This window comes from Microcaecilia unicolor, chromosome 3 (assembly GCF_901765095.1).
Source record: "Microcaecilia unicolor chromosome 3, aMicUni1.1, whole genome shotgun sequence".
Classification (NCBI taxonomy): domain Eukaryota; kingdom Metazoa; phylum Chordata; class Amphibia; order Gymnophiona; family Siphonopidae; genus Microcaecilia; species Microcaecilia unicolor.
In genome coordinates, this window is record NC_044033.1 from 45,652,969 (window position 1) to 45,678,863 (window position 25,895).

Consider the following 25,895-nt stretch of genomic DNA (forward strand, 5'->3'; position numbering starts at 1 on the left):
ACCCATAGAGTCAGTTAACAACAGTATAAGGTGGCAGGGAGGGTTGTAGTGCAATGATGTCAGGAGTATAATATTACGAAGTGCCATCAAAGCCTGTGTAATTTATGATAACTGAGCACTACACTTAAATATTGATTATTTTTATATGACACTGTAATAAAAGCATATTAAAAATCTATTAAAGATGCACGGGAGCAAGATGGCGGCATGAATTGAGCATTGTGAAGCTGCTCCTGGACTCATGCTAAATCTGAAACATTACCCTGCTTACCTTGTGTCTAAACGGAGAGGCAGACAGCGTTCTAGCCCCGCAACAAGTGTCTTGCCAAAAGTGGGGCCCATGGACCACTTCACGATCCCAGGAACTTCTGGACGCTGTGATTCTTCGCTGCAGGTGGGAGCAGCGGGAGGTGAACCGCTCCCACAGCTTGAAGCCGACATCTCTTTGAGCCCAGAGATTAGGAATCCGCCGCCAATGCCTGCAACCAAGCAAGGATTGTCTGAACAGGGTTTCCCACGGTCCAAAGAGGCCATGGTACTCCCTATAGCGGGGGCAGACCCAAACAGCGGATTGACGATCACTCCCACGGATTCGGACGTGACATAGCACGGCAGCAGTACTTCTGCTGTAACAACGCTGGAGAAGGAGTTGGAACCTCTTGGAGTTTCCGCGACTTAATTATTATCATTACGTAAGTCTTTTCTACCATCTAAACCAACATTTATAACATTGAAAGCTATTTGGGAAGCCCTATTGGGATTAGAGACATCTTTTTCACAAAAGCTGGTCTCAGTTATACAACTTCAAATTCCTCACGAGAGGGTCTCTATCTTGGAAAAGAAAATTTATGTGATTAAAGAAAAAATTTAAACTAATACCAAAGACATAAAATCCTCCCAACAAATTCAAACAAATATCATTAAGGAAAACAAGTAGCTGCAGAGTAAAATTGAAATACTAGAGAATCAGCAAAGATCAAAAACATTACGATTAATACATTTTCCAAGTCAGGTGTCTGTAGCACCTTTAATAACTTTTAAAAAATATTTATTTGAAATATTAAAAATACCAGAACAAGCTTATCCTCCAATCTCAAAAATTTATTACCTACAGCCTTATAAAAAGGAATTGACTAATCAGCCTGTGATTGAAGGAACTGAAGCTGTTTTTGAGACATTAAACCTTACGTAAATACTTGAGAATAATAGTGTTGGTTTAAAACCAGTAACGCTTATTGTGACTTTTGTACTGCAACCAGATAGAGACTGGATACTTAAACAATTTTTTCAACATAGGGAAGAGCCCTTTTTGAGTTGTAAAATTTTTCCTGACGTGTCTTGAATAACCCAAAAGAGGCGCAAACGTTTTCTTACATTACGCCCGTCTGTTTTACAGCTAGGCGGTTTGTTTTGGCTGAATTTCACATGTAAATGCGTAGTGAAACTGTTCTCAGTGAAATATGTTTTCTTTGATCCTGTACATTTTAAGTTCCTTTTTAGAATCTAAGAAGGCAATAACACCATCCCCAAATCCAGAAGCGTTATTGACATCTACACCATAATCTGATTTAATTTGCTCCTGTGATTCTCCTTTCATGCTCCTAATTGTGTATTATTGATGGAAATTTTTATTTTCCTTGAGTATAGTGCCTTGCTGTTGCTTTGGAATAGTGGACTAACATAGGATTATATACAATTTTTTTTCCTTTTATAGTGTATGACCTGTTAAGACAAAAAAATTGTGTTAATATTCCTTATTTTCTGTAACAAGATGTATTCTTGGAATGGTATTAGTAAAAATCTTTAAAAAAAAAAAGAAAGTATAAAAGAACAAAGGTTTCATTTAAAAGGTAAGTTAAAATTTAATGCCAAGAAGTGTAGAGTGATGCACTATCATTATAGTTGATGGCATGTGAAAGTAATTGTAGACGATTTTATGCACAGACTGACAGCTCCTGAGGATGCCAGTTGAGTGAAACACAAAATTTTGTGTCGGGCTGGACAAGCACTTGGAGAGTGAAATAAAGAATGGTTAACCCCAAACCATTTGAGGAGTTTGGGAATACCTCCGTGGGTATATACTGGGACTATACGACTGGTGGAACTGAATTGATTTGGTTCACCTAGAGGACTAGTGATGTATTGAAAAGAAAAGTTTTTACCACGGACTGACTCCTAAACCCTGGAGAAGGTTTTAATATGTTATAAATGTGGGGAATGTATGAATGAGGGGTTATGGTTTATATGTCTATAACAGTTTGCTGTGCTTTTGTATAGAAAAAAAGATTTTTGTAGAAAAATAAGATGTTGAAATAAATAAACAAAGTTTACGATAATACAATAGTATGGTTAATGCAAGAATTTTCCTGTAAGATTATTGGAGTTAAAATTTAATGCCAAGAAGTGTAGAGTGATGCACTTGGGGTGCAGAAACCCAAAAGAGAGATACCGGATAGGAGGGGAGAGATTAGTAAGCTCAACTCAGAGAGAGACCTTGGGGTGTTGGTGTCTGAGGATCTAAAGGTGAAGAAACAATGCGACGGCCATGGCCAGTGGTGTGCTGGAGCCAGCTCGCAAGAGCCGGTTGTTAACTTTTCTTCCAACTTGCAAGCCGGTTGTTAAAACCCGCGAGCCGGCTCTCCTCCCTCCCTCCGGATCCATCCCACACCGACCTGTCCTTCGAATTCTTTGGGGCAGGCAGTCTTGCCTGCCCGCTGCCAGCGCTAACTCTCCCCCGCTGCTGGTTCGCACTTTAAAAATGGCCACCGAGACTTCCAGAGGCGGCCTCGTGAGACTTCTGCTGAAGTCTTGGAGGCCGCCCTTGTAAATCTCGGCGGCCATTTTGAAGCGCGAACCGGCGGGGGAGAGTCAGCGCTGGCAGTGGGCAGGCAAGACTGCCTGCCCCGAAGAATTCGAAGGACAGGTCGGTGAGGGAGGAGAAGTCGCTGCTGAACAACTCGGGAGGGGTGGCAGGGGAGAGAAGGGAGTCGCTGGGCATGGGTGGATGGAGGGGAGAGAAGGGTCGCTGGGTATGGGTGCATGCAGGGCAGGGGAGAGGAGGGTCACTGCTGGACATGGGTGGATGGGAGGGCAGGGGAAAGGAGGGTCACTGGGTATGGGTGTATGCAGGGCAGGGGAGAGGAGGGTCGCTGGGTATAGGTGCATGCAGGGCAGGGGAGAGGAGGGTCACTGCTGGACATGGGTGGATGGAGGGCAGGGGAAAGGAGGGTCACTGGGTATGGGTGCTTGCAGGGCAGGGGGAGAGAAGGGTCGCTGGACATGGGTGGATGGAGGGCAGGGGAGAGGAAGGGAGAGAGAAGAAATGCTGGACATGGATGGAGGGGAGGGAAGAGTGAGGAAGGAGATGAGGAGAAAAACTGCACATGGATGAAGAAAATAGGCAGAAGCTGAGGACCAGAAATGAAGAAGAAAGGAGGAAAGGAAAGAAATAAATGGAAAGGAAGCCCTGGAAACGGAGTTAAGAGGACAAATAGCAGCAGAATCGGATACTGGGCCAGCTTGATCAGAAAAACAGTCGCCAGACAACAAAGGTAGAAAAAAATCATTTTATTGTTATTATAGTGTTTGGAATATGTTCACTTTGAGAATCAGGTGCTCAACATTAAAAGTTTATATTTATTTACTTATTTATGGCATTTTATCGCACATTAAATATGAATTAGATTGGAACCTGGGATCATTTAATTTTTTTTTTCCTGGAGTAATGCATTCTCCCCCCCCCCCCCCCCCCCCCCAGGGTCTCTCCCCAGCTATAGCCAGCTCTGCAATTTGGGGGGGGGGGGGGGGCACAGTGGGGGACCGGGGAGAGAGCCTGTTGTTAAACATTTACCAGCACACCACTGGCCGTTGCCCAAAAGGATGCTAGGTTGCATTGAGAGGGGCATAACCAGCAGAAGAAAGGAGGTGTTGATGCCCCTCTACAAGTCATTGGTGAGGCCCCACTTGGAGTATTGTGTTCAGTTTTGGAGGCCATATCTTGCTAAAAATGTAAAAAGACTGGAAGCGGTGCAAAGAAAAGCTACAAAAATGGTCTGGGATTTGCGTTGCAAACCGTATGAGGAGTGACTTGCTGACCTTAACATGTATACCTTGGAGGAAAAGAGAAACAGGGGTGACATGATACAGACATTCAAATATTTGAAAGGTATTAATCCACAAATGAACCTTTTCCGAAGACGGGAAGGCGGTAGAACTAGAGGATGTGAATTGAGGTTGAAGGGGGGAAGACTCAGGACTAATGTCGGGAAGTATTTTTTTCACGGAGAGGATATGTGGATATGTGGAATGCCCTCCCGTGGGAGGTGGTGGAGATGAAAACGGTAATAGAATTCAAACATGCGTGGGATAAACACAAAGGAATCCTGTTTAGAAGGCATGGTTCCACGGAATCTTAATGGAGATTGGGTGGCGATGCTGGTAATTGGAGAAACTAAACGGGAGCTGGGCAGACTTCTACGGTCTGTGCCCTGATCGTGACCGAATAGGTAGGGATGGGCTGGAGTGTAAATTTTAAGGGGCTTTGACGTTAGTTTCAGAACTTAGTACAAGAACAGTACTGGGCAGACTTCTACGGTCTGTACCATGAGAATGGCAGGGACAAATCAAACTCAGGTATACATATAAAGTATCAGATACCGTGTAAAATGAGTTTATCTTGTTGGGCAGACTGGATGGACCATACAGGTCTTTTTCTGCCAACATTTACTATATGTTACTATGACCATCTTCTCCGCATGAACCCCCACAGTCCTATCTACCCCTGTCCCTCTCTAAAAATGTTGTTGTACTTTTTCCCCTATTCTTATTTTTTTAGAATGTAAGCTGCTTGGACATCTTTGTTTGGGTGGGATAGGAAGTTTTTTAATAAACTTGTAAACTTGGTTTTCATGGTTTAAAGTAGTTTAAAATAATGCAGCATGAGCTGCCACATAAATAACGTAGTCCATTAATGGGTAATTTCCTAAAAGGCTTGATGGGAGAGCCACGATTGAAAGTTTTGTTTTTTTTAAGAAAAAATATCCCTAATGAATTGTAGTTCACTGGGAAACTTAAAGGGGTCCTTTTACTAAGGTGCACTGAAAAATGGCCTGCGGTGGTGTAGACGCATGTTTTGGGCGCGCGCAGAATCATTTTTCTGTGCACCTGCAAAAAATGGCGCCTCTTATTTTTGCCGAAAATGGACGTGCAACAAAATGAACATTGCTGCACATCCATTTTGAGTCTGAGGCCTTACTGCCAGCCATTAACCTAGCAGTAAAGTTTCACACGGTAACCGGGTGGTAATGACCTACGCGTACCAAATGCCACTTGGTGCATGTAGAAAAATGAAATTACCACAAGAACCATGCAGTAGCCGTGTGGTAACTCCATTTTGGCGCGCATTGTGTACGCGTAGACGCTTACACAGTTTAGTAAAAGGACCCCACAGTAATTTAGGGCATAAAGGCTCTATTTACTTTTCTTTACAGAAAAAAACGAATAATAGACTTCCATTCTGAGAAAACAACATGAGCAGGAACATTAGAAGACGATTTTTCTTGAAGATGTTTGAGGCTTACCCTATTTAACCTGTTAAATACTTGAACAAATTGTTTAAATTTGGTTTGCTAGCTATGTTGTCTTCTTTCCAGCTGTAAAATGAGATAGGTGGCCACATCTTGGACTAATTGTAAATGCTTGAGAATTTTGCAGGATAATCCAACATAAAGGACATTACAGTAGTTCAGACTGTAGAACTCTGTCTGAAAGAAGGTATCCAAGTCTGATTTATTGAACCAAAAATGCAATTTCTTCACGTTCTAAAATTGAGGGAAGGCACTTTAGTTAAGTAACGTACAATTCCAGGCTTAGCTTCATATTTCCACCCTCCAAATTCTTAATAGCTATGTGTATGGGAAACGATTATCACCTAGAGCAGTAGCTCTTGATTCTATCGTTGGGCAAGCCCAACCAGTTGGGTTTTAAGGATATCCATGCACTGCTCATTGTATACAGATCTGCCCCATGCATACTCATTATGAAAATCCTGAAAACTTGACTGACTGGTCATACCCTGAGGACTAGGTTGAGAACCACTGGCCTAGGGCCTCCAAGTATTCCCTAGATCAGGATGTGACAAACAATCGCATTTATAGACCACACTGTCTGCAGCAAACAAAATAAACATATGCAGTAAAAGAAACTGTACAATAAAACAATACAAAGAACTAGAATACGCCTACTGTAAAAGATTTAAAACATGGTCCTATTATACTACTACTACTTATCATTTCTATAGCACTACTAGATGTACGTGCTGTACACTAAACATGTAAGAGACAGTTTGTGCTCGACAGACCCAAAAGCATATCTGAACAAATGTGTTTTTTTAACAGCTTACAAAAAGACAGGCCAGCTCCAAATGTAAAGCATTCAGCAAAGAATTCCAAAGGAATTGTAGGACCGATCTTGTGGAACTCCCTTCCTCAAGAAATTAGGGCCTAAAGAAGCTTGAATGAATTTTAAAAAAGCCTTGAAGACAGTTTTGTTTCAGCAAGCATTTAAAATTTCTACCTGATAGATGCTTGTTTGATTGCTGCTGTTAATATTCTTTTATGCATAGGATTTGTATGAGTCTTGTTTGTATTTTGTTTTATGGTATTCTAATTATGATTGTGGATGTATTTTTGTACTCTGCCCAGAAGTGGAGGAGTGGCCTAGTGGTTAGGGTGGTGGACTTTGGTCCTGAGGAACTGAGTTCGATTCCCACTTCAGGCACAGGCAGCTCCTTGTGACTCTGGGCAAGTCACTTAACCCTCCATTGCCCCAGGTACAAATAAGTACCTGTATACAATATGTAAGCCGCATTGAGCCTGCGATGAGTGGGAAAGCGCAGGGTACCAATGTAACACACACACAAAAAAAAAAAAAGAATAGTAGATGGTACGGATTTAGAAATCTTTTAAATAAATAATGGAGCTACTGTGGAAAATATGACTGTACGCATCCTAGAAAGCTGTGCCTCGCACACAGATGCAACAGACAATATAAAGTAGCTGAGCACAATGAGCTGCTTGTAACATAGGGAATCAGGGCCTCACTAAGGTAGCATGGGGTACCTTTGTTCAATGCTTTAAACAGCAAACAGATGTTGAACTATACCCAGTAAGTAACAGGGAGCCACTGGAGAGAATACTATATGGGTGTCATGGAACTCATGGCTGCATCAACTGAAGGGAATGCAACACATACACTGGCAGACCTACAGTAGATATGTGTTTCAATATCAGGACAGACTGTAATCATAGATTGTATAATCAGGCAAAAGCCTTCAATGGGCATATATTCACTTGTAAAACACAGAAGCTATAGCTTATAAGACACCTTTGGCAAGCAGAGACCAAATTTGAAACTTAAAGACAACAATCAAAACTCCTAAATTACATATGGCACTCTTAATAGCCTGATTCCCACATCTCACTACTAAAGAGTTGAGAGGGGCAGAGACCTACTAATACAGAAAGTTTCCATTTTATAGGCTTTCAAAGCCAAACAATTAGTAGCTATGCAGGAAATTAATGTTTCAGCTTAACTTGATTATCGTCAGTCCACCTCTCACAAATAAGAGGCTGAATGTCACTGACATATATCGGAAATATTATTTCTGATGAATACAGAACCCTAGCTAATTGCTGTAAGTAGTGGTTGATAAGACAGGCAGGAAGAACCTCAAGAAGCCCCACTAACCAAAGAGCACTGTGTAAACGTCACTTGATAACACATGCATTGTTTTTTGGGTTGTTTTTTTTTTTTTAAGCAAAACCACTGTGTAATATCTGCTCTGAAAGACCATATCTAATGAAATGAAAACCTCAAGTTGGGAAATCAGAATCAAACATGAACCTTCTTTGATTACATTAACTCTATGTATTTGTTTCTATGCCGGAGATGGCAAACGCCTCTACGGTATTATGTAAGCCACATTGAGCCTGCAAATAGGTGGGAAAACGTGGGATACAAATGTAATAAATATAAACAGCAGATGTATCCAAAGCAGCTAAGAACACAGAATGATCTTTGTTCTGGCAGCTTCACTATGTGACTTTTGAATGGTTCTCTAGAGTCGAGAGTGGTCCCAGAGGACTGGACAAGGGCAGATGTTGTCCCTCTCCGCAAAGCGAAAGTAAATAGGAGGTTGGGAATTATAGACCATTTAGTCTGACCTCTATGATGAGTTACATTAATAGAAACCCTTCTAAAATAGTGAATGGTGAGATTTCTGGAATCCAATAGATTGCAAGACCCAAGGCAGCATGGTTTTACTAGAAGAAGGTCTTGTCAGATGAATTTGATACATTTCTTTGGCTGGATGACCAGAGAGTTGGATCAAGGGAGAGCACTAAATGTAGTCTACTTAGATTTTAGCAAAGCATTTAACACAATTTTGAATCGGTAACTTATAAATAAACTAAGCTCCCTCAATATAGACTAAAAAGTGACTGGGTTAGAAGTTGGTTGAGTGGAAGGTGAAAATGGGTAGTGGTAAATAGAGTTCACTCTAAAAAAGGGGGTTGCTACCAGTGATGTGCCTCAAGGATCAGTTCTCGGCCCTGTTCTTTATAACATTTTTGAAAGTGGTGTTTTAGAAGGGTGTGTGGTAAGGTTTGTCTCTTTGTGGATGATACCAAAATCTGCCATAGGGTAGATGCTCTTGATAATGTGGATAGTATGAAGAGGGATTTAGTGAAATTGAAGGTTGTGCATTGGTGCCAAAATCTGAGGGAGCGGTACAGTACAGTGAGTGGAGTATATGAAAGAAGAGGGAAACTTGGGGGCGATTGTATCTGACCTACATGTGGCCAAACAGGTAGAAAAGGTGACAACAAAAAGCTAGAAGAATGCTTGAGTGTATAAGGAGAGAAATGGCCAGCAGGGAAAAGGAGGTGATAGAGTATCTGTTTAAATATCTAGTGAGGCCCCATTGAGCCTGCAAATAGGTGGGATAATGTGGGGCCAATCCAGGTCACAAATACCTGGCAATATCCTGAAAAAGTTCAATACATTTTATGCTGCTTATCCCAGAAATAGCAGTGAATTCTCCCCAAGTCCATTTAATAATGGTCTATGGACTTTTCCTTTAGGAAGCCATCCAGCCCTTTTTTTAAACCCACCAAGCTAACTGCATTTACCACATTCTCTGGCAACGAATTCCAGGGTTTAATTACACTTTGAGTGAAGAAATATTTTCTCTGATTCGTATTAAATTTACTGCTTTGTAGCTTCATCGCATGCCCCCTAGTCCTAGTATTTTTGGAAAGAGTAAACAAACGATTCACGTTTACCTGTTCCACTCCACTCGTTATTTTGTAGACCTCTGTCATATTTTATAGACCATGGATTGGCCTCCTGTTGGAGCTGGTGAAGATGAAGAGTGTATCTGAAATCAAGAAAGCATGAGACAAACATAGAATCTGTAAGGGAGAAGAAGAAATAGTAGTAGTCAGCCGGATAGGACATATAGTCTTGATCTGCCATCATTTTCCATTTTTCTATGGCATGGTGCCAAATATCAACTGAGGAAACCAATAGGGTCTCTGTGCTGTATCCATTGTTAAAATCCACATTGAAATCAGTCAGATTGTCAAAAATGAAATCAAGACCATATTTCCTCATCTACTTGTACCAATGTTTATTGACCTTTTGGTGGAATTACATTTATAAAGACTCCTGAAGCAGGCTCACTGCCGAAACACGGTGCTGTGTCAAGTCTTCACCAGTAAACTTTCTACCATCATTTGAAGTCTCCCCATTTGTTCCTGGTCAGCCTGGTCTATTTTCCATTCCCTTCGTCTCTGTGTCTTGGGCCAACCATAGCCCTGCTAACTGTGTTCTCTGTCTTCACATGAAGAAGAGGACCCAAGTTTCCAAGAGGCTTAATGTGAGAAGATTTTTTGAGCCAAGTCCGGTTCCTTGGCATTGAGGTCAGAGGCATCTGCATCGACGTCTAGTATTGCACTGGCATTGGGAGCATTAGTAAGCATGGCTGCTTTGAGATCCTTAGACACTGGGAGCAGCGAGGCATCGAGTGGATCTCCACCTGTCTCAAGGCCTCCTGCTGTGCAGGCTCCCTGAGACCATCCATCGTTGGACCGAACCCCAAGGCAGCGTGAGGATTCAACATTGTCCTCGTCAGTACTGAGGAGCCTGGGTGATGTGCTTCAGGCGAAGGCCAAGAAGTATCGTCATTGGTCACCCTCGACACATGGTGCCGGGAGCTCCGGGGCATTGAAGGATTTGGCACCCAAGAAGCGTCTGCACTGGGAGGACCGCTCTCCCTCCATACAGGAGGTGCCAATGCGACTGTTTCCAAGCAGCCGAGATCCTGCTCCCATATCGACCCCAGCAGTTCTGCAACCTGCGCCTCAACCGGCACCCCAGCTTTTCCTGGTGTCGGCCCTCAGTGTGCACATCCGTTCCTTGCTCCCTGAGTTGATGAATGGCCTTATGCAGCAATGTGCATCAGTATCGGGGGTGCTTGCGTCTGCCATACCTCATGCTGGGGGGCCACACCGAACTGGTCTGCACAGGGCCCCACAATTGCTAAGACCGGCCTTGCATGCTTCATGTGAAGCCTCCCCTCCAGCCATCCACAATGTTGTGGGACATAAGCATATCAGTGGAGTTCTTAGTCAGCTAATAAATACCCTCTCTGAGCTCTTGTGGACTTAAGTACCTTGCTTGTAAGGTTGCATTTTTGGTGGCATACTTTGCTCCCCAGAGTAAATGTTTCACGTCCCAATGACTTATCTACCTTATACCAAATTCCATCACATGTTGGTACTCTGTGTATCCTAAGTTCTTTTCTAATGTTGAACAATTTTTATTAAGTGAAAAAAGAAAAATACAGTTCAACAATCATTGACATATTAGTTCAGTTGTACAGTATTACCAGATCTAAACCACCCCCTCCCTGCAGCTAGCACAAAATCGTATTATAATCAGAATCTTGAGTACGTGGACTCTTATAGCCCTCCAGACTACCATCAAGCAAATCAGAATCCCATTATCCCACCCCCATCCCTATTAAGGTAAAATGAGTTTAATGAACATCTTGAGAACTTCAACATTCAACCAGGATACACATACATGTTCCCCTTGTGCAAGTATACAACTGTCTCCCTGATATACCCTCCCACCCCCTACAAATTAAAAAAAAAAAAGAGAGAGAAACAAATTTCAATAGCAGTCTATTAACCCGTGGACCAAGTTCTTTTCTAAGTTACCCTTCTAAATTAGGCACTTCCATCTCATTGGTCCACAAGCAAATTGTCGCCTACCCGTAGCTGGTTGTAGCCCACAAAGTTTATATAACTTTCTTTACTTTGACGCGTATAGGCTTTTGGATTTCAGGGACTTACTATGTCAAATTAGATAGTAAATTATATCCACTTTTAGGTCCAGGTAGTCCTGACCTTACAGCAGCATGTTGGTGTTAAAACATAAACGGATTTTATGCAGCAAAATCCTGCGTTCCCATATGCTAGTACTGTTGTGGTGGTTGTGCTCTCTGAAAGCAAGTCTTCTAAATTTATTTTGCTTTTCTTTTTTTTTTTTCCCTCTTTTTTTTTTTTTTTTTGTGACGTGTGCATTGTTTGTTGTCAGAGGACACCTGTTCCTAATGAGCAATTTTGCTATAGTGATGGTAGGCTGGTCCTCAGATAGGAAGTGGAGTTAGGGCATCAGCTGTTTACAGGTCCATGTGGGAGTTCATTTGTTGTGAAAACAGTGAGAAACATTTTAGGGGGGTGAATTACTATGGCCTGATGAAGAAAGAACAAAATGAAGATGTCCCCATGTTTCTTCTATGTTGTGAGAAGCAACTTAGGTGAGATGGATGAGATGAGCCTCTGGTGGTGATCTTAATGTCCTCATCTTTTCCTGCTCTGTTGTTTTTGTTGTGGGTTTTTTTCTTTAAACTCTTCTGTGTAAAGAATGTTCTGTACCCTGAGCTCGCCACCTTTTAAAGAAAGAGCTAAGGATCTTTAAGCCAGCTGGGCTAAGTCCAGAGGAGATCTTATTTAGCATTTTGCAGCCACCCCTGGGGATCATGTGGGAGTTCTGTACAGTAGAGATTTAAGAGAATTGTTCTCTAGCAGGTGCTCATATGGTGGAGGAGCAACTGTTTATCTGGTGGTGAAACTGTCGAGTTCAGTTGCACACTTCAGTATGGCTGAAACCTTGAAGTGCAGTGTTGAAGTGCATGGTTTATAGTTATTCCTTCTCCTCATGTGCTACAAGGAAGAAATTTTGCAAGAAACAGATTGAATCTCTCACGTCTACTAATGCTATCCTTGAAAGGCACCATACTCAACCCAATGAACCTCTTCTTAAAAGGGCATCTCCTGTCAGTATGTAGCAAACGTTTTCCTCTCTTCACAGGACTCATAACAATCTGTACCTTCCAGAGATGATGAGTAAGCTGGCTACGCCGTTCTCTCGAGCACTGGATATGCTAGAGGTGGAGAAGAATGCCATCTTGGGTAACAGATTTTCTTCCTGGAACAGTGCCAGACTTGTCATCTGGCTTGAATGACAACTTATGTGTGTTAGAGCCCATGACATAAATGGGGAATCTAAAAGTAAATGAGGGTCAAATGCACCAGAATGTAGTACTGTGCATGCTGAAAAGGAGAGCCTTCCTTTATAAATTAAGGTATTGTCAGCACATCTGAGTTTGTTTTAGATTCAGCAACCCTGATAGATCTTTTAGGAGTGTATTATGTTTCAGAAGGCCCTGCCAGAATGTCCCTGCCAAGAATTCAGTGGACATTGTTCTGCAGCGAACAAAGACTTTACTAAATCATCCATAGGCCTGCTGTATAAGTGAGCCTTGCTGATTTCTAGTTTATATTTGTCAGTTTACTAATCTTAATACATTTGGCCTGCAACAAAATTACCAGGGTTGCCCTGTGCTGAACAGTCTTTGCTACCAATCACGGATTCCTCCAGGAACCACGGGTATACATATAAAGTATCACATACCATGTAAAATGAGTTTATCTTGTTGGGCAGACTGGATGGACCGTACAAGTCTTTATCTGCCATCATTTACTATGTTACATGGATAGATTTGCATGGGCTGTGTGGCAGAAGATAGCAAAACTGAATTCCATTTTTTACTCCGATGTGTGCAACATTAGAAGTAACTTCTAGGGAGGCTCTGTATGCTGATAATGTTGCCCAAGATCTTTGCAGCAGTTGGTTTATAAATCTAAGAAAATAAAATTATTGGATGCTATGCAAATGATGGCCCTTATTTCTAAATAGGTAAGGAGGGAGGTCACGTTTCAAATTTATTAGCATTTGATATACTGCCCATCGCTGGAACATCTGAGCCGTTCATAAAAGTAGTATTAAAGCAATTAAAAACAACAAAATATACATATACATCGTATGAGTACAGTGGATCCCTAATGGTGATGTAGGAGACTGGTATACTGGAGCAAGTTAACCTAGAAAGATCAGTGTACTTTGCAGCAAATTGAATAGATAACCTAATTTGTGGTTTGACAAAGGAACTAATTTCAAAATTATATAACCTTTATGGGATCACACAACTCATACCATGAGACTGCTCCTGTGGCAGAGGAATTTGACTCAGAGTTAAGTGCTGTTCCTCCTGTTGACCACATGTGTGGTAATAATGGTGTGGAGGCAAGCCCAACCCAACGGACAATACTGGCAGCCTTGATTGGTTCATCTTAATGCAAAAAAAAAAAAAAAGTGCAGATTTGGTTGGATCTAAGTCAGAGTTCTTTAATAGATTACTATACTGTACGTCTTTTGTGAGTCCTAGGCTACTAAGCAGGCAAATGTGCATTCTTGACTGTATTATTTTAAGTTTCAGTTAAAAATAAAAGCTTATTTTCTTTTTGTAGAGCATAATGTATGTCCTCTCTCTCCCCTCAGGCCTGCCTCAGCCTCTTTTGGAGCTGTATGACTCTCCTGTGTACAAGACTGTGCTAGAAAGGATGCAAGGCTTCTTCTGCACTCTCTATGACAACTGGTAAGTGATTCAGATGACCTTGTTCTGACCATGGCACATCCCTGCCCTCTGTGCTGTGCGAGATCTACAAATGCCACTATCTTCCCCTCATAGCATGACCATACATCTCCTCATCCACTGAATATCCTTATGCCCGATGCCATGCTGCACCCCATCTGCTGCACAGCCTTAAAACCTTTCATCCACAGTGTTTCCTTATGCTAGACACACGTTATCACCCACCACATTGTGACCTTTAAACAAACAGACAAAAAAAAAAACCTTCCTCCTTGGTCAATCCCTAATCAATCAGGTTCAAAGCTGGCAATAATATCAAATCTACAATCTTAACTGGAAGAACGCATATAAAAATTAACTCTCAGCGTGATTCTACATGAGCAAGAAGTGGTTATGATTTTGAAAATGATAATAGACCAGAAATTTTGAATAATAAAATTAATATTATTATAGATGATTAATATCGAGATTATTGTTTTTCCCAGAGTTCCGGGTATGACTCCTAAAGTTTTCCTCAGAAATATTTCCTCAAATTATTACTTTAGAAGGAGTGAAGCCTGTGAAAACTGGGATTACTTTAATCAGTGGGATTTGAATTAGAGACTTAAGTATATGTATTGTTAAATAACTTCTGGTTTTTAAAAGAGAAAGAATGTAATCAGATGTATTATTTCTAACTAATATTGGACAATAAGTATGTTTTCAATGAAAAGATTTGACTATACACCGTATTGGCCTTGAAGAAGCCAACCAGATGATCAATGTGGAATAATGAATTAGACGAGTAATATCGGGGGATAATCAGGTTAATACGGTTTTTTTTTTCTGTTTACTGTTTAATTGATCTCCTTATCTTGTTTCACTCTCCCTATTTAGTGGTCTAAGGAAGAGAATAGAATTACCTGACTGAAATAATTCCTACATATTACTTTCTCTGTATTTCCAGCAAGTTGTTTTATCGCTTGTAAAAATTTAAATGGTTATAAATAAAAAATTAAATATAAAAAAAATTTAACACTCAGCGCATACAAACTTGGTTTAAAAAAAAGTGTGTTTTCAGCTTCTTTCTAAATTTCATATAAATTGAAATTAGACGAATGTTCAAAGGTAAAGAAATCCAGATACTAATTGCACCATAACCAAAAGACCTTTCATGGGCAGATTTAAATTTCACTCCCTTCATTGATGGAAAAGACCAGTGGCGTAGCGAGCAGGGCTGCCACCTGGGGTGAGGTGGTTCGACCTTCCCCCCCCCCCCCCCCCCGGGTGCAGCATGATGACATACCCCCCTCCCCCTCGGCGCATCGACACCCCCCCCCCCCCCGACCCAGTGCCCACCCTCTTCCGTCCAACCAGCTCCCTACCTTTAAAAAAATATCGGAATCCGAAGCAAGGCGCAGTAAAAGCGGAAAGGTTAGCCTTTAAAATACCTGAATGTGACTCAACTTGAACTGCTACTGAAAAATGTGTGAGCTAAATACAAATAAGCAAATAGATTTTTTTTTTTTTAAAAAGGAAAAATACCCAGTAGTTGTGAATTAAGGTTCATGGTATCAGGTTCTAATTCAGCTGGAATGAATGAATAAATAAATAAAAGGAAGAGAGAATGAACCACAAGGCAAAAATAATTTAAATTATAGAGCTTAACTCCTCAACCTGTGCCCTTTTTAAAAGTTACCATAACATAATAGCCTATCTTTTGATAGTATAGAGATATTACATTAGTGAGAACAGAAGAAATAGCACTTCAGAATCTTCCAGTACTGCAGTGCCTGCAGGACTTGCCTATCTCCTCACAAGCAACAGGAGCAGTGCCTCTGAGGAAGAGGAAGATTGAAATGCCATTTACAGTTGTTAATGCCTTTGGTCTGTCAATTTGCCTTACATTAATCTTCTGATGTCTATTGTCTGATTACAGTTTCCACATCCTGGGGAACGCGGGGCCTTCTTTGCAGCAAGATTTCTATACCGTTACTAACCTGGCTGATCAGCTGCTCAAATCCTCCTTCATCAACCTGAACAACATCCCAGACTATAGGCTGCGCCCCATGCTACATATCCTTGCTGTGATCCAAGGGTAATTGGGATAGCAAAAAGAAAGAAATTATGAGGCGCACAGCTTGGCTTCAGTTTGTAAAGAATTCTGCTCACATAGCAGAGTATTTTAGATTTTTTTGTGTGTGCGATATGGAGAATGATAGGAGATGGATTATTAATTTGGAAATTTGCACTGCATTTTTCTGTGGTTCAATTATTCTGCCTTCTCCTTTAAGAGAAAATTGGCAGTTGAAGAAGACTATGTGCAGTGTTGATTAGATCAATTAAAGGGCTTACATCAGGTGGATTGCTAGAAGTGTTAGAGCAGCTATCCAATCAGGAGAGAGGAGACTGATATGAAAGTGGGCAAGATGATTGAACAGGGGTAAAAAGATCTTAGGGAGTTGATATGATTGTTCCTTAAAGCAATATATAGTAGGAAAAAAGTTATTTAAAGAGCTAGAGGTTTGGGGAAGTGACTTCGGTGGAGGAGTAGCTTAATAGAGGTTAGGGAGATTTAGAAGGAATGTGCTACAAAGTAAAAGTTGCTATTGCATAAAGCCAAGCAAGAGTATTTGAATGGGAAATAAAGAGAGCATATAATAGATCAGTAGAGTTGATTTTGGTTAGGGAATGAATAGGTGGTTGATCAAAAACAGGTGAAGTGGATAAGGGGTTACAGTGTGATTCTGCAGATTTAAAAGATGGTTTAGGAAATATTGAAGGAAGATGTGATGATAGAATAGATGACCATAGACCTTTGTTAGAGGAGAAGCAGGAGCCAGGTGGCCTATTGGAGAGTTGTTTAGTAAAAAGTGGAATAAAAGAAAGGACTGTTTTTGAGTTTGTCGATGAGAAGAAGCAAGTAGTTAATGTGTGTTGGATCCTTGTCCTTCAGCCTTGGTGTAGGTAGTGGAATCAGGCCTGGATAAGAGGAAAGGTCTGTTGCCCAGTCCTTTGAAAAAGGTTTTGGTGAAGCCAGGATCCTGTGCTGAATGGGATGGGGTTTGATTTAGAAATGAATGGGATGCAACTAGAGGAACAGTTGGTTCAGAATTCTGTGGCTAGTGAGTTTGTCGGGTTTTTTTTAAACCATTGTAGCACTAAAACCTTACTGACAGATTTTATAGATCAGTCAGTGATGGGTTCTAGATTTGGTAGCAGTTTTTGATACAGTTCAACTTTCCTTCTTGGAACACCGTTTGAAGGAAATAGTTATTAGGGGTATAGTTCTCCGGTAGTTTTGGTTTATTGTTGGAAAATAAAAAGCAACAGATGGTGTACTGTGATAAGTTTTCTTGCAAATGGTAAATGCATTGTAGAGTTCCACAAGAGTCTGTTCTCTCTCTTGTCCTTTTTAATATTTTTATTTCTTCTTTCCAAAGAGGAGGAGTTGTTCATTTCTTCTCATATATACTGCTTGCAAGCCATCACAGTTGGATTCGTTGGGTTTTAGATATCATCATTTATTTGCTGATTATATATACATTTTTATCCTAATGTATAAATAGTGGGGAAGAGATTTAGTAAAGCTTATGCAGGATTGGAGGTAGTGGTGAATTGGTTCAAGAAGAGAAAGTTGATGAATGTAGTAGTTTTATGGTTGGGGAGAGGTGGGGATAGAGTTTTTGGTTCAGATGGGAGGTGAACAGATTATTGTGGAAAAACGACAATTCTGTGTTAGTCTTTAACATTCATTTTGAACTTAATGTAGCTGGTGGTAAGCTGTTTGTGCAGTTATTTGGCAATTGAAACTCTTTTAAAAGAGATGAATTGCAGATTCTACTGTATGCACTGATTGGACTGTGGTGAATGTATGGTTGGTGGGTTTACCAGATTAATTATGTCGATTACAGATCCTGTGGAATATAGCAGCTTGATTACTTGGGGATATAGGGATGAGGAATCATGATTCCCCATTGTTGAAAAGTCTTCATTGGTTGCAGTGGCATACCAGGGGATCTTTAGCATTTTGTTGGTAGTTTTTAAGGAAAGGAATGGTTTATCCCAACATTATTTAACAGATCAGCTTATTTCTATATCATCCAAGACAGGGGTTCTTAACCGAGTCCTCGGGACACACCAAGCCACTCTGGTTTTCAAGATATCCACAATAAATATGCATAAGATAAATTTGCATGCACTTCTATTGTATGCAAATCTATTGCATGTATATTCATTTTAGGTATCTGGAAAGCCTGTGTGGCTGGGTGTGTCCTAAGAACTGGGTTTGAACTCCTGATCCAATATATAATTAGTACTCCTTATATAAGGTTTTCTTGCTTTTGTCTTCTGATAAGGTGGTGCATTTGCAGTGGTCAGGGATGACGGCTTTCTCAGTTTTGGAGCCCAGCTGATAAAATAAGCTGCCAATTTGTGTTTACTAGGAAACAAACTATCTTAGTTTCCATAAAGGTGTGGTTGTGGAAAGAGGATTTAAGGGGTGTTGGAATGCGAGGGTAGGTGTGCAGGGATTCAGCTTTATCATTATCTTATCAGATATTATGCAATATGAACATAGGGGAGTTTTGGGGGCTTTGACTATGTGATTATACATTAAGAAATCAAGAGTTGGGGTTGGGGGTTTGAATGCTGTGCATGATGTTATGTATGTATTGTGTTACTGTAAATCGCCTTGAGTTTTATTTATTTATTTTTTATAAAGGCAATCAATGCAATTCAATAAATAGATGTAGAAACAGAAGAAGAAACTACTGTGGGTATAGTCCCCAAGCAATGCAGAATTAGTGGGGACAGTATACATAGGAATAAGAACAAGCCTTCCATTTCTAGTGTAATGAAATGCTAGTTTGGCATGCAAACAAAACAAGCAGGAAAGAAAAAACTGCAGAGATAAGATAATGTAGCCTGATATGAATATGACATTTAGAGTTGGTGGGAGCATCCTGACATGACAGTAAATACAGCAAATTACATATTACTCAAAATAAATCTAAAACACATAGTAAATATGGTGCTGTTTGCCTCTATATCAAGCCTGAACTGTATAACCTATCTTCAGAGAAAACGCTGAACTAGGTTCAGCAAGCAAGATGAATTATTCACACAAGTGAGTAGTGATTTTGATTAGTGTGCTCAGAAAAATCTAGAAGGATTTTGAGTATCTGCACAGCCACTACCTCACAAGTCCGTTGTCTGTTTTCATCAGAGCTTTCTAATGGACATTGTTTTTGCTGTTTCTGATAAAGTGATCATCTGCCTTCTCGTTCTGTTTTCCCCTTTCTTCTGAGTTTCCACTGCCCCCTCTCCTTTGAATTAAAAAATGAAGAAGAAAAGGAAGAAAGGAAATGTAAAAACATAGATTACTAGTTGTTTTGCCCTCAAATTTGAGCTCCATCTAGCAAACTGTTTCCATCTGCCTGGATGTTTCTAAAGATGCCCTGTAGATCAGTGGTTGTCAACCCAGTCCTTGGGGCACACCCAACCTGTCGAGTTTTCAGGATAAGCACAATGAATATGCATGAGAAAAGATGCATATTCATTGTGAATGTCCTGAAAATCATAGGATTAGGTTGAGAACCATTGCTTGTAAATAGATGTCCCACCACAGACATTTTTATTGGCTAACTGCTACATGGGATCTGACCACAATGTCTCTAATTGTGGCCACTGCACCAAGATGTTGTTGAGAGTGAAATGCTGTAGAAGCTGCAAGTTAAAGGATCCTCCACCCACAGGTGAAAAAAAAGCAGCCCTTCCTTTCCAGGCCCTCAGGTTGTGTTTCCTCCAAAAAGCACTACACAGGAGAAATTCTTCAAAGGATGAGCACTCACCACCACCACCCCCTGAAAAAAAGCGGTCAGCTTCCAAAACGATGCAGGTATCAATATCACTGCTTCTACACAGAATAAAGTGCTACCACAAAACTTCAGTGCACCAGAACATCCCAGTTTTAGAAGGATTCTGTGCAGTAACTACACAGAGCACAAGACAATTGTGCCCTTGTGCAGCAGGATATTACACAACTGTGCAAAGGGCATAACACTTGTTCACTCTGAATATTTGGTGCTTGTAAACTGCCCAGAAGAAGTTCCAGTGGGCAAAATAGCAAATTTCTAATAAACTTGTGTGGCAGTGCTTGGTGCAGAAGGTTGTTTCAGCTTTAGTAGTTAGTGGATTCTTGTTATACTGCCTTCCATAGCAACTATGTCAAAGCAGTTTGCAATATTTAACACAAAATATAATACAGAAAAATACAAACAGTGAAGGAAAGAGAATTAGGAAGAAATTAGAAAAATGTAAGAAATAATAGAAGACCTGGCTCACTGGCTGACAAATCTGCACAAACCAAAGAGTGTCATGAGGAAGTTTAAGTTGGGAGAAAAAGAGAGTCTCTAGGTCAGTCTTGTATCGATTATAGTTGAAATTTCATGTACTGATTCCAGAAGCAGATGACCCCAATAAGGTACAGAAATCCATGCTGGAGGTTCTGCAAGAACAACTCTCACTAGAAATTTCAGGGGATACCTTCACCAGCCAGAGTTAATTTTATTTACTGATCAATCTTTACATTCCCTCTTGGCAATGCATTTTAATATGATTTACAAATATAAACAAAATTAGAATTCAGTCAGAATTAAATAAACATTAACATGCATTTCCTCCAGGGAACAAATACATTTTCAAACCCTTTCAGAAATCTTTAGCTTGAAGGAAATATCGTCCTAACCATTAGACTGTACTGGGACTCTTTGCCAAGGAGCATCTGGATAAGATAGATCTCACCAGAACAGCTCATGATAAATATCCTATCCTGCTAGATCTACCAGTGGATTATTTCAGGAGTATAGAATGACTGCTCTTTGCTTTCAGACTTATAGTTCTCAGAACATTGGGGCATTTTCCAGTGGTCGGACAAGTAGGAGATCATAGGACAAGTAGTGCCTCATTGCCAGAGGATCTTATTCTTGCATTATTCAGAAACTGGTTAAAGAACTTCTTTTCACAGTCCTTGAGCAGAGAGGGCTAGAGTAAACATTTTCAGTCTCTTGCAATATATTAATATGCCAAAGGACACGGTGCCAGTACCAGTTTACATATTCTCATTTGAAGTTGAGTAGTGTAGCAAAATCTAGTGTCTTGAATACCAGTAGCAAAGCAACTGGACTTCAGATATAAAAGGCAGACAAGCCCAGGATTCAGTGTAGTGGAGTTACTTCATTACTCTGGTTGTAGAATCTTCTTTAAAAAAAAACAAAAAAAAAAACATTTTATAAGAAACATTTTAAAATTCTACCACAGAAGAGATCTAAAGACCCTGGAGACTCAAGGCTCCAAGTTTTAGAATTGCCGCAGTGGTGTGTTAGGTGTTTTGAAAACTGCAGCCTTTTTCCGAATCTCTCCCTCAGGTAGACAATTCACCTTGCCAGTGCAGAAGAATGTGATAAGGTCTACATATGAAGTGTTCATCACTTCACCTTCCTCAGTAGTTGGGACAAGAAGAATTAGTATATCTGAAGGTATTAAGGGGCACAGTTATCAATGTGGGGCTACTGTTAAGATGTGTTATTTTACCACTAACTTGTATTTTAGCAGAGTTCCCATATTAAGCAGTTGATAACTCCCCCACCCCCAAGTCTATATGAAGACATCCATTAGCAGACTGGCAGACATTACCTGCAATGGGAGAGTATTTTCTTGGTATAAAGCCGAACAGGAGGCTTAATACAATCACTCACCCCAAACTTCGTTGTTGGCTACAGCAAAGCCTGTTGTCATATCTCCTTACTCAACCAATCTTTCTCAGCAGGAGGTAGAAAGCAGTAGAGCAGGATCCAGATAAGATCAGCAAGGGCTTCTATTCCATGTAATTCCAAAAAAAAGTTGAAGAATGACTCCAATCAGAGACCTGAACCACCTGAATAGATGTCTGTTTTGAGAGATGTTCAAGATTAATTCATTGAATTTTAACCCTTCCATCCTGGATATGGAAGACTGATTATTTCCCTGGATTTCAAAACTGTATATACAGGGTGTTTCTCTGTTTCAAGTCTTTTCTTTCAGACAGTCTACAGCCTTAAGAGTTTTCACAAAATATTTACAGTAGTAGCTGCTTACCTTTTGATGGATTAAAATCTATTTTTCATTACCTGAGTAGTTAGGTGGTGACAGATTCTTATTCCAAATGGGCCATGCAGTCTCCTCAAATGACAATTCAGCTACAAGAGTGATTAGGTTCATTATAACTGTCAAAAATCAGCCTTAAAATCATTGCACAACTTCAGTATATTGGGGCCCTTATAGATAATCAGATGGGAAAAGGTTCTCTCTGATCAGAGGGCAGCTAGTCTGTTAATGAGTGGAGGAGTGGCCTAGTGGTTAGGGTGGTGGACTCTGGTCCTGGGGAACTGAGTTCGATTCCCACTTCAGGCACAAGCAGCTCCTTGCGACTCTGGGCAAGTCACTTAACCCTCCATTGCCCCAGGTACAAAAAAGTACCTGTATATAATATGTGAGCCTGCCATGAGTGGGAAAGCGCGGGGTACAAATGTAACAAAAAAACAAAAAAAGTTCATCAGCTTATTACTTGGTGTTGCTAGGCTGCTAGGGATCCAGTCCTACCCTAGCTGATATAAAATGTAACCATCTTTCTAACCTTATATGCACCTTTCCTTAAATTAGTCACCATATTTTCTAACTCCTCTTACTCTCTTGCCTATCTATATGTTAACCATCTCTCTGACCTCATATGCAACTTTCTTTAAATTAGTTGCCCAGTGTGCGGCAGCGGTGGCGGCCAAAATAGCAAACAGTATGCTAGGAATTATTAGGAAAGGGATGGTGAATAAGACCGAAAATACTATAATGCCTTTGCTTTATGGTGCAACCATACCTTGAGTATTGCGTTCAGTTCTGGTCGCCGTATCTCAAAAAAGATATAGCAGAATTAGAAAAGCGTGGTCAAAATGATAAGGGGAATGGAACTCCTCTTGTATGAGGAAAGGCTAAAGAGGTTAGGGTTCTTCCGCTTGGAAAAGAGACGGATGAGGGGAGATATGATTGAGGTCTACAAACTCCTGAGTGGTGTAGAACGAGTAGACGTAAATCAATTTTTTACTCATTCCAAAAGTACAAAGACTAGGAGACACTCAAGGAAGTTACATGGAAATACTTTGAAAACAAATATGAGGAAATACTTTTTCACTCAACAAATAGTTAAGCTCTGGAACCCTTTGCCGGAGGATGTGGTAACAGTAGTTAGCGTATCTGGGTTTAAAAAAGGTTTGGACAAATTCCTGGAGGAAAAGTCCATAGTCTAGAATACTGAGCTATATGGACCATTGGTCTGATCCAGTATGGCTAATCTTATGTTCTTAATAATGCGGTTCACAAATATTATTCAGGTGAAGAAAGAATATATTCACTGCGTTGCAAATCAGAGATTTTATAGTTAAGTACAAGTCAATAGCAATACTCTGTTCTCACTTCAGAGAATGTAAGAGCAAATTTGCTATCAAGGAAGGTTGAACCCTACAAATCCCTGATCTTTTTATCCTAACCAGTTTTCTGATTATACCACTTTCCAGGGACCAGGGTGGGCTTTTGTACACTCCTATGACTATGCATGAGAAAAGATTTAAATGCACTTCCTCTCTTGAATCACAAATCTTTTCTCATGCATATTCCTTGTGGTTATCCTGAAAACCCGACTGGCTTGAGTGTGCCCCAAGGACTGGGTTGAGAACCACTGATCTACAGGGCATTTTTAGAAGCATCCAGGTAGTTCAAACAAGCAGACAGCTCAATTTTGAGGGCGAAACAACTAGTTAACTATGTTTTTACATTTCCATACTTCCATTTATTATTTTTTTAGTCAAAGGAGAAGAGGCAGTGGAAACTCAGAAGAGAGGGGAAAACAGAATGAGAAGGCAGTTGATCACTTCATCAGAAAGGGCAAAAACAATGTCCATTAGAAAGCTCTGATGAAAATAGACTGTATGGACTTGGATGTGCAGACTCAGAAAATCCTTTTAGCTTTTTCTAAGCAGACTATTTAAGTTAGTCACTCACTTGTGTGAATGATTCATCTTGCTTGCTGAATCTAGTTTCTGCGTCTTCTCAGGATAGATCATACAGTGTAGGCCTGATATAGAGGCAAACAGCACCATATTTACTATGCATTTTATCTTTATTCAATAATATGTAATTTGCTGTATTTACTGCATTGTCAGGATGCTCCCAACAACACTAAATGTCGTATTCATATCAGGCTACATTATTTTATCTCTGCATTTTTTTTCTCTCATGCTTGTTTTGTTTGCACGCCAAAGTTTAGCATTTCATTACACCAGAAATGGAAGGCTTATGCTTATTCCTGTGTATACTGCCCCCACTAATTTTGCATTGATTATACCTACAATAGCTTCTTCTGTTTCTACATCTATTTATTGAATTGCATTTATTGCCTTTACAAATAAAAGCTCAGGGCAATTAACAATGACACAATACATACATAAAATCATGCATAGCATTAAAACCCCCAATCCCAACTCTTGATTTTGTGATATATGATCACATAGTCAAAAGCCCCCAAACTCCCCTATGTCTATATTGCATAATATCTGATAATATTGATAAAGCTGAATCCCTGCACGCCTATCCTTACACTCCAACACCCCTTAAATGATTACTATCCTAGAAAAGATGTAAATGTAGGAAGGATAGTCTGAATGTATTACTCAGTGTAGAAGGTAAGCAAAATGCACTTTTTAATATAGCAGAACAAAGTGTGGTAGAGTTTTTCCTTAACTGGACTATTTACGTGTGTTTGTGAAGCCGCTGGTACTCTCCTGTCCTCCGGAATACTATGAAACACTCGTCTGCCCAATCCTAGGTCCACTCATCACCTACCTACATCTGGTAAGGAATGGCTTTTATCCACAGGTTGTTTCAAAGCATTGACCATCATAAGCAACCTTATCAAGAGTTTTGCAGCCAGTAGTGCCCAGGAAGAGCTTTGTGAGATCTTAGTCACATGGTGAAAGTGTCTATCTGATCCTGGTGGTTGTGCTATGGTTTAGGGAGGGGGGGAGCAATGTCCATATTGCCAGGACTCTGTGGGGGAGCTTTTTCATGAAGTGTTGGCTCTGGCATCATGCCCCTGTAGTGGAAGTATCAAAAAGACTCCAGAGATTAGGACCTCAGTTGTGATGCCCCTGTTTTTATATTCCTGCAGCAGCAGCAGCAAAGCATAGAAATTCAGCAAGAAATCTGCCAATTCTATTGGCCATATTGCGGCCTACCTCATACCTGCCAAGTCTCCTGCATTCAGCGGGAGATTCCCGCTTCGGCAGGTCATCTCCCACACTCCCACCAAAGCAGGAAAGTCTCCCGCTGAGACACGCCGCTGCCGCCGTACCTCGTTGCATTGTGTTTTTAAGTAACAAGAAACTTGTGCAGAAAGAGGGCTTGGGGATGCTGCAAGGCCTGTGCAGTTTACAGGTCCTGCTCTTACGTTCTGTGCTTTGCTGCTGTAGAAGCATGGAAGTAGGACATCAGAACATCACAGCTTTTGAGGGTCATGATCTGCCAAAAGAGGGGGAGAAGGAAAGGGAGGAGAAAAGTATGGATAGATTCCTGATGGGAAGTGTTGAGCAGGGTATAGGGAAGAAGAAAGCTTCAGGAAAAGGCTTATGTTACAGAAAATGAGGAGACGGGACGAAAGGAGTACTGTTATCAAGGAAAAGAGGAGAGTGACAGTGGGAAGAGAGAGGGTTATTATTTGCCACAACAAAAAAAAGAGGACAAAATAAAATTCAGCCCTGCCCCTGCCATG

General features: G+C 40.6%; 1 protein-coding gene across 1 annotated transcript in view; it reads left to right on the plus strand.

The window, feature by feature from the left end:
• Positions 1-25,895, plus strand: part of XPO5 (exportin 5) — a 226,620-nt gene that overhangs the window by 169,952 nt on the left and 30,773 nt on the right. Inside the window, 4 exon segments of the mRNA XM_030195864.1 lie at positions 12,439-12,539; positions 13,969-14,065; positions 15,981-16,117; positions 24,882-24,979. Of these exon segments, the coding sequence (XP_030051724.1) occupies positions 12,439-12,539; positions 13,969-14,065; positions 15,981-16,117; positions 24,882-24,979 (433 nt within the window).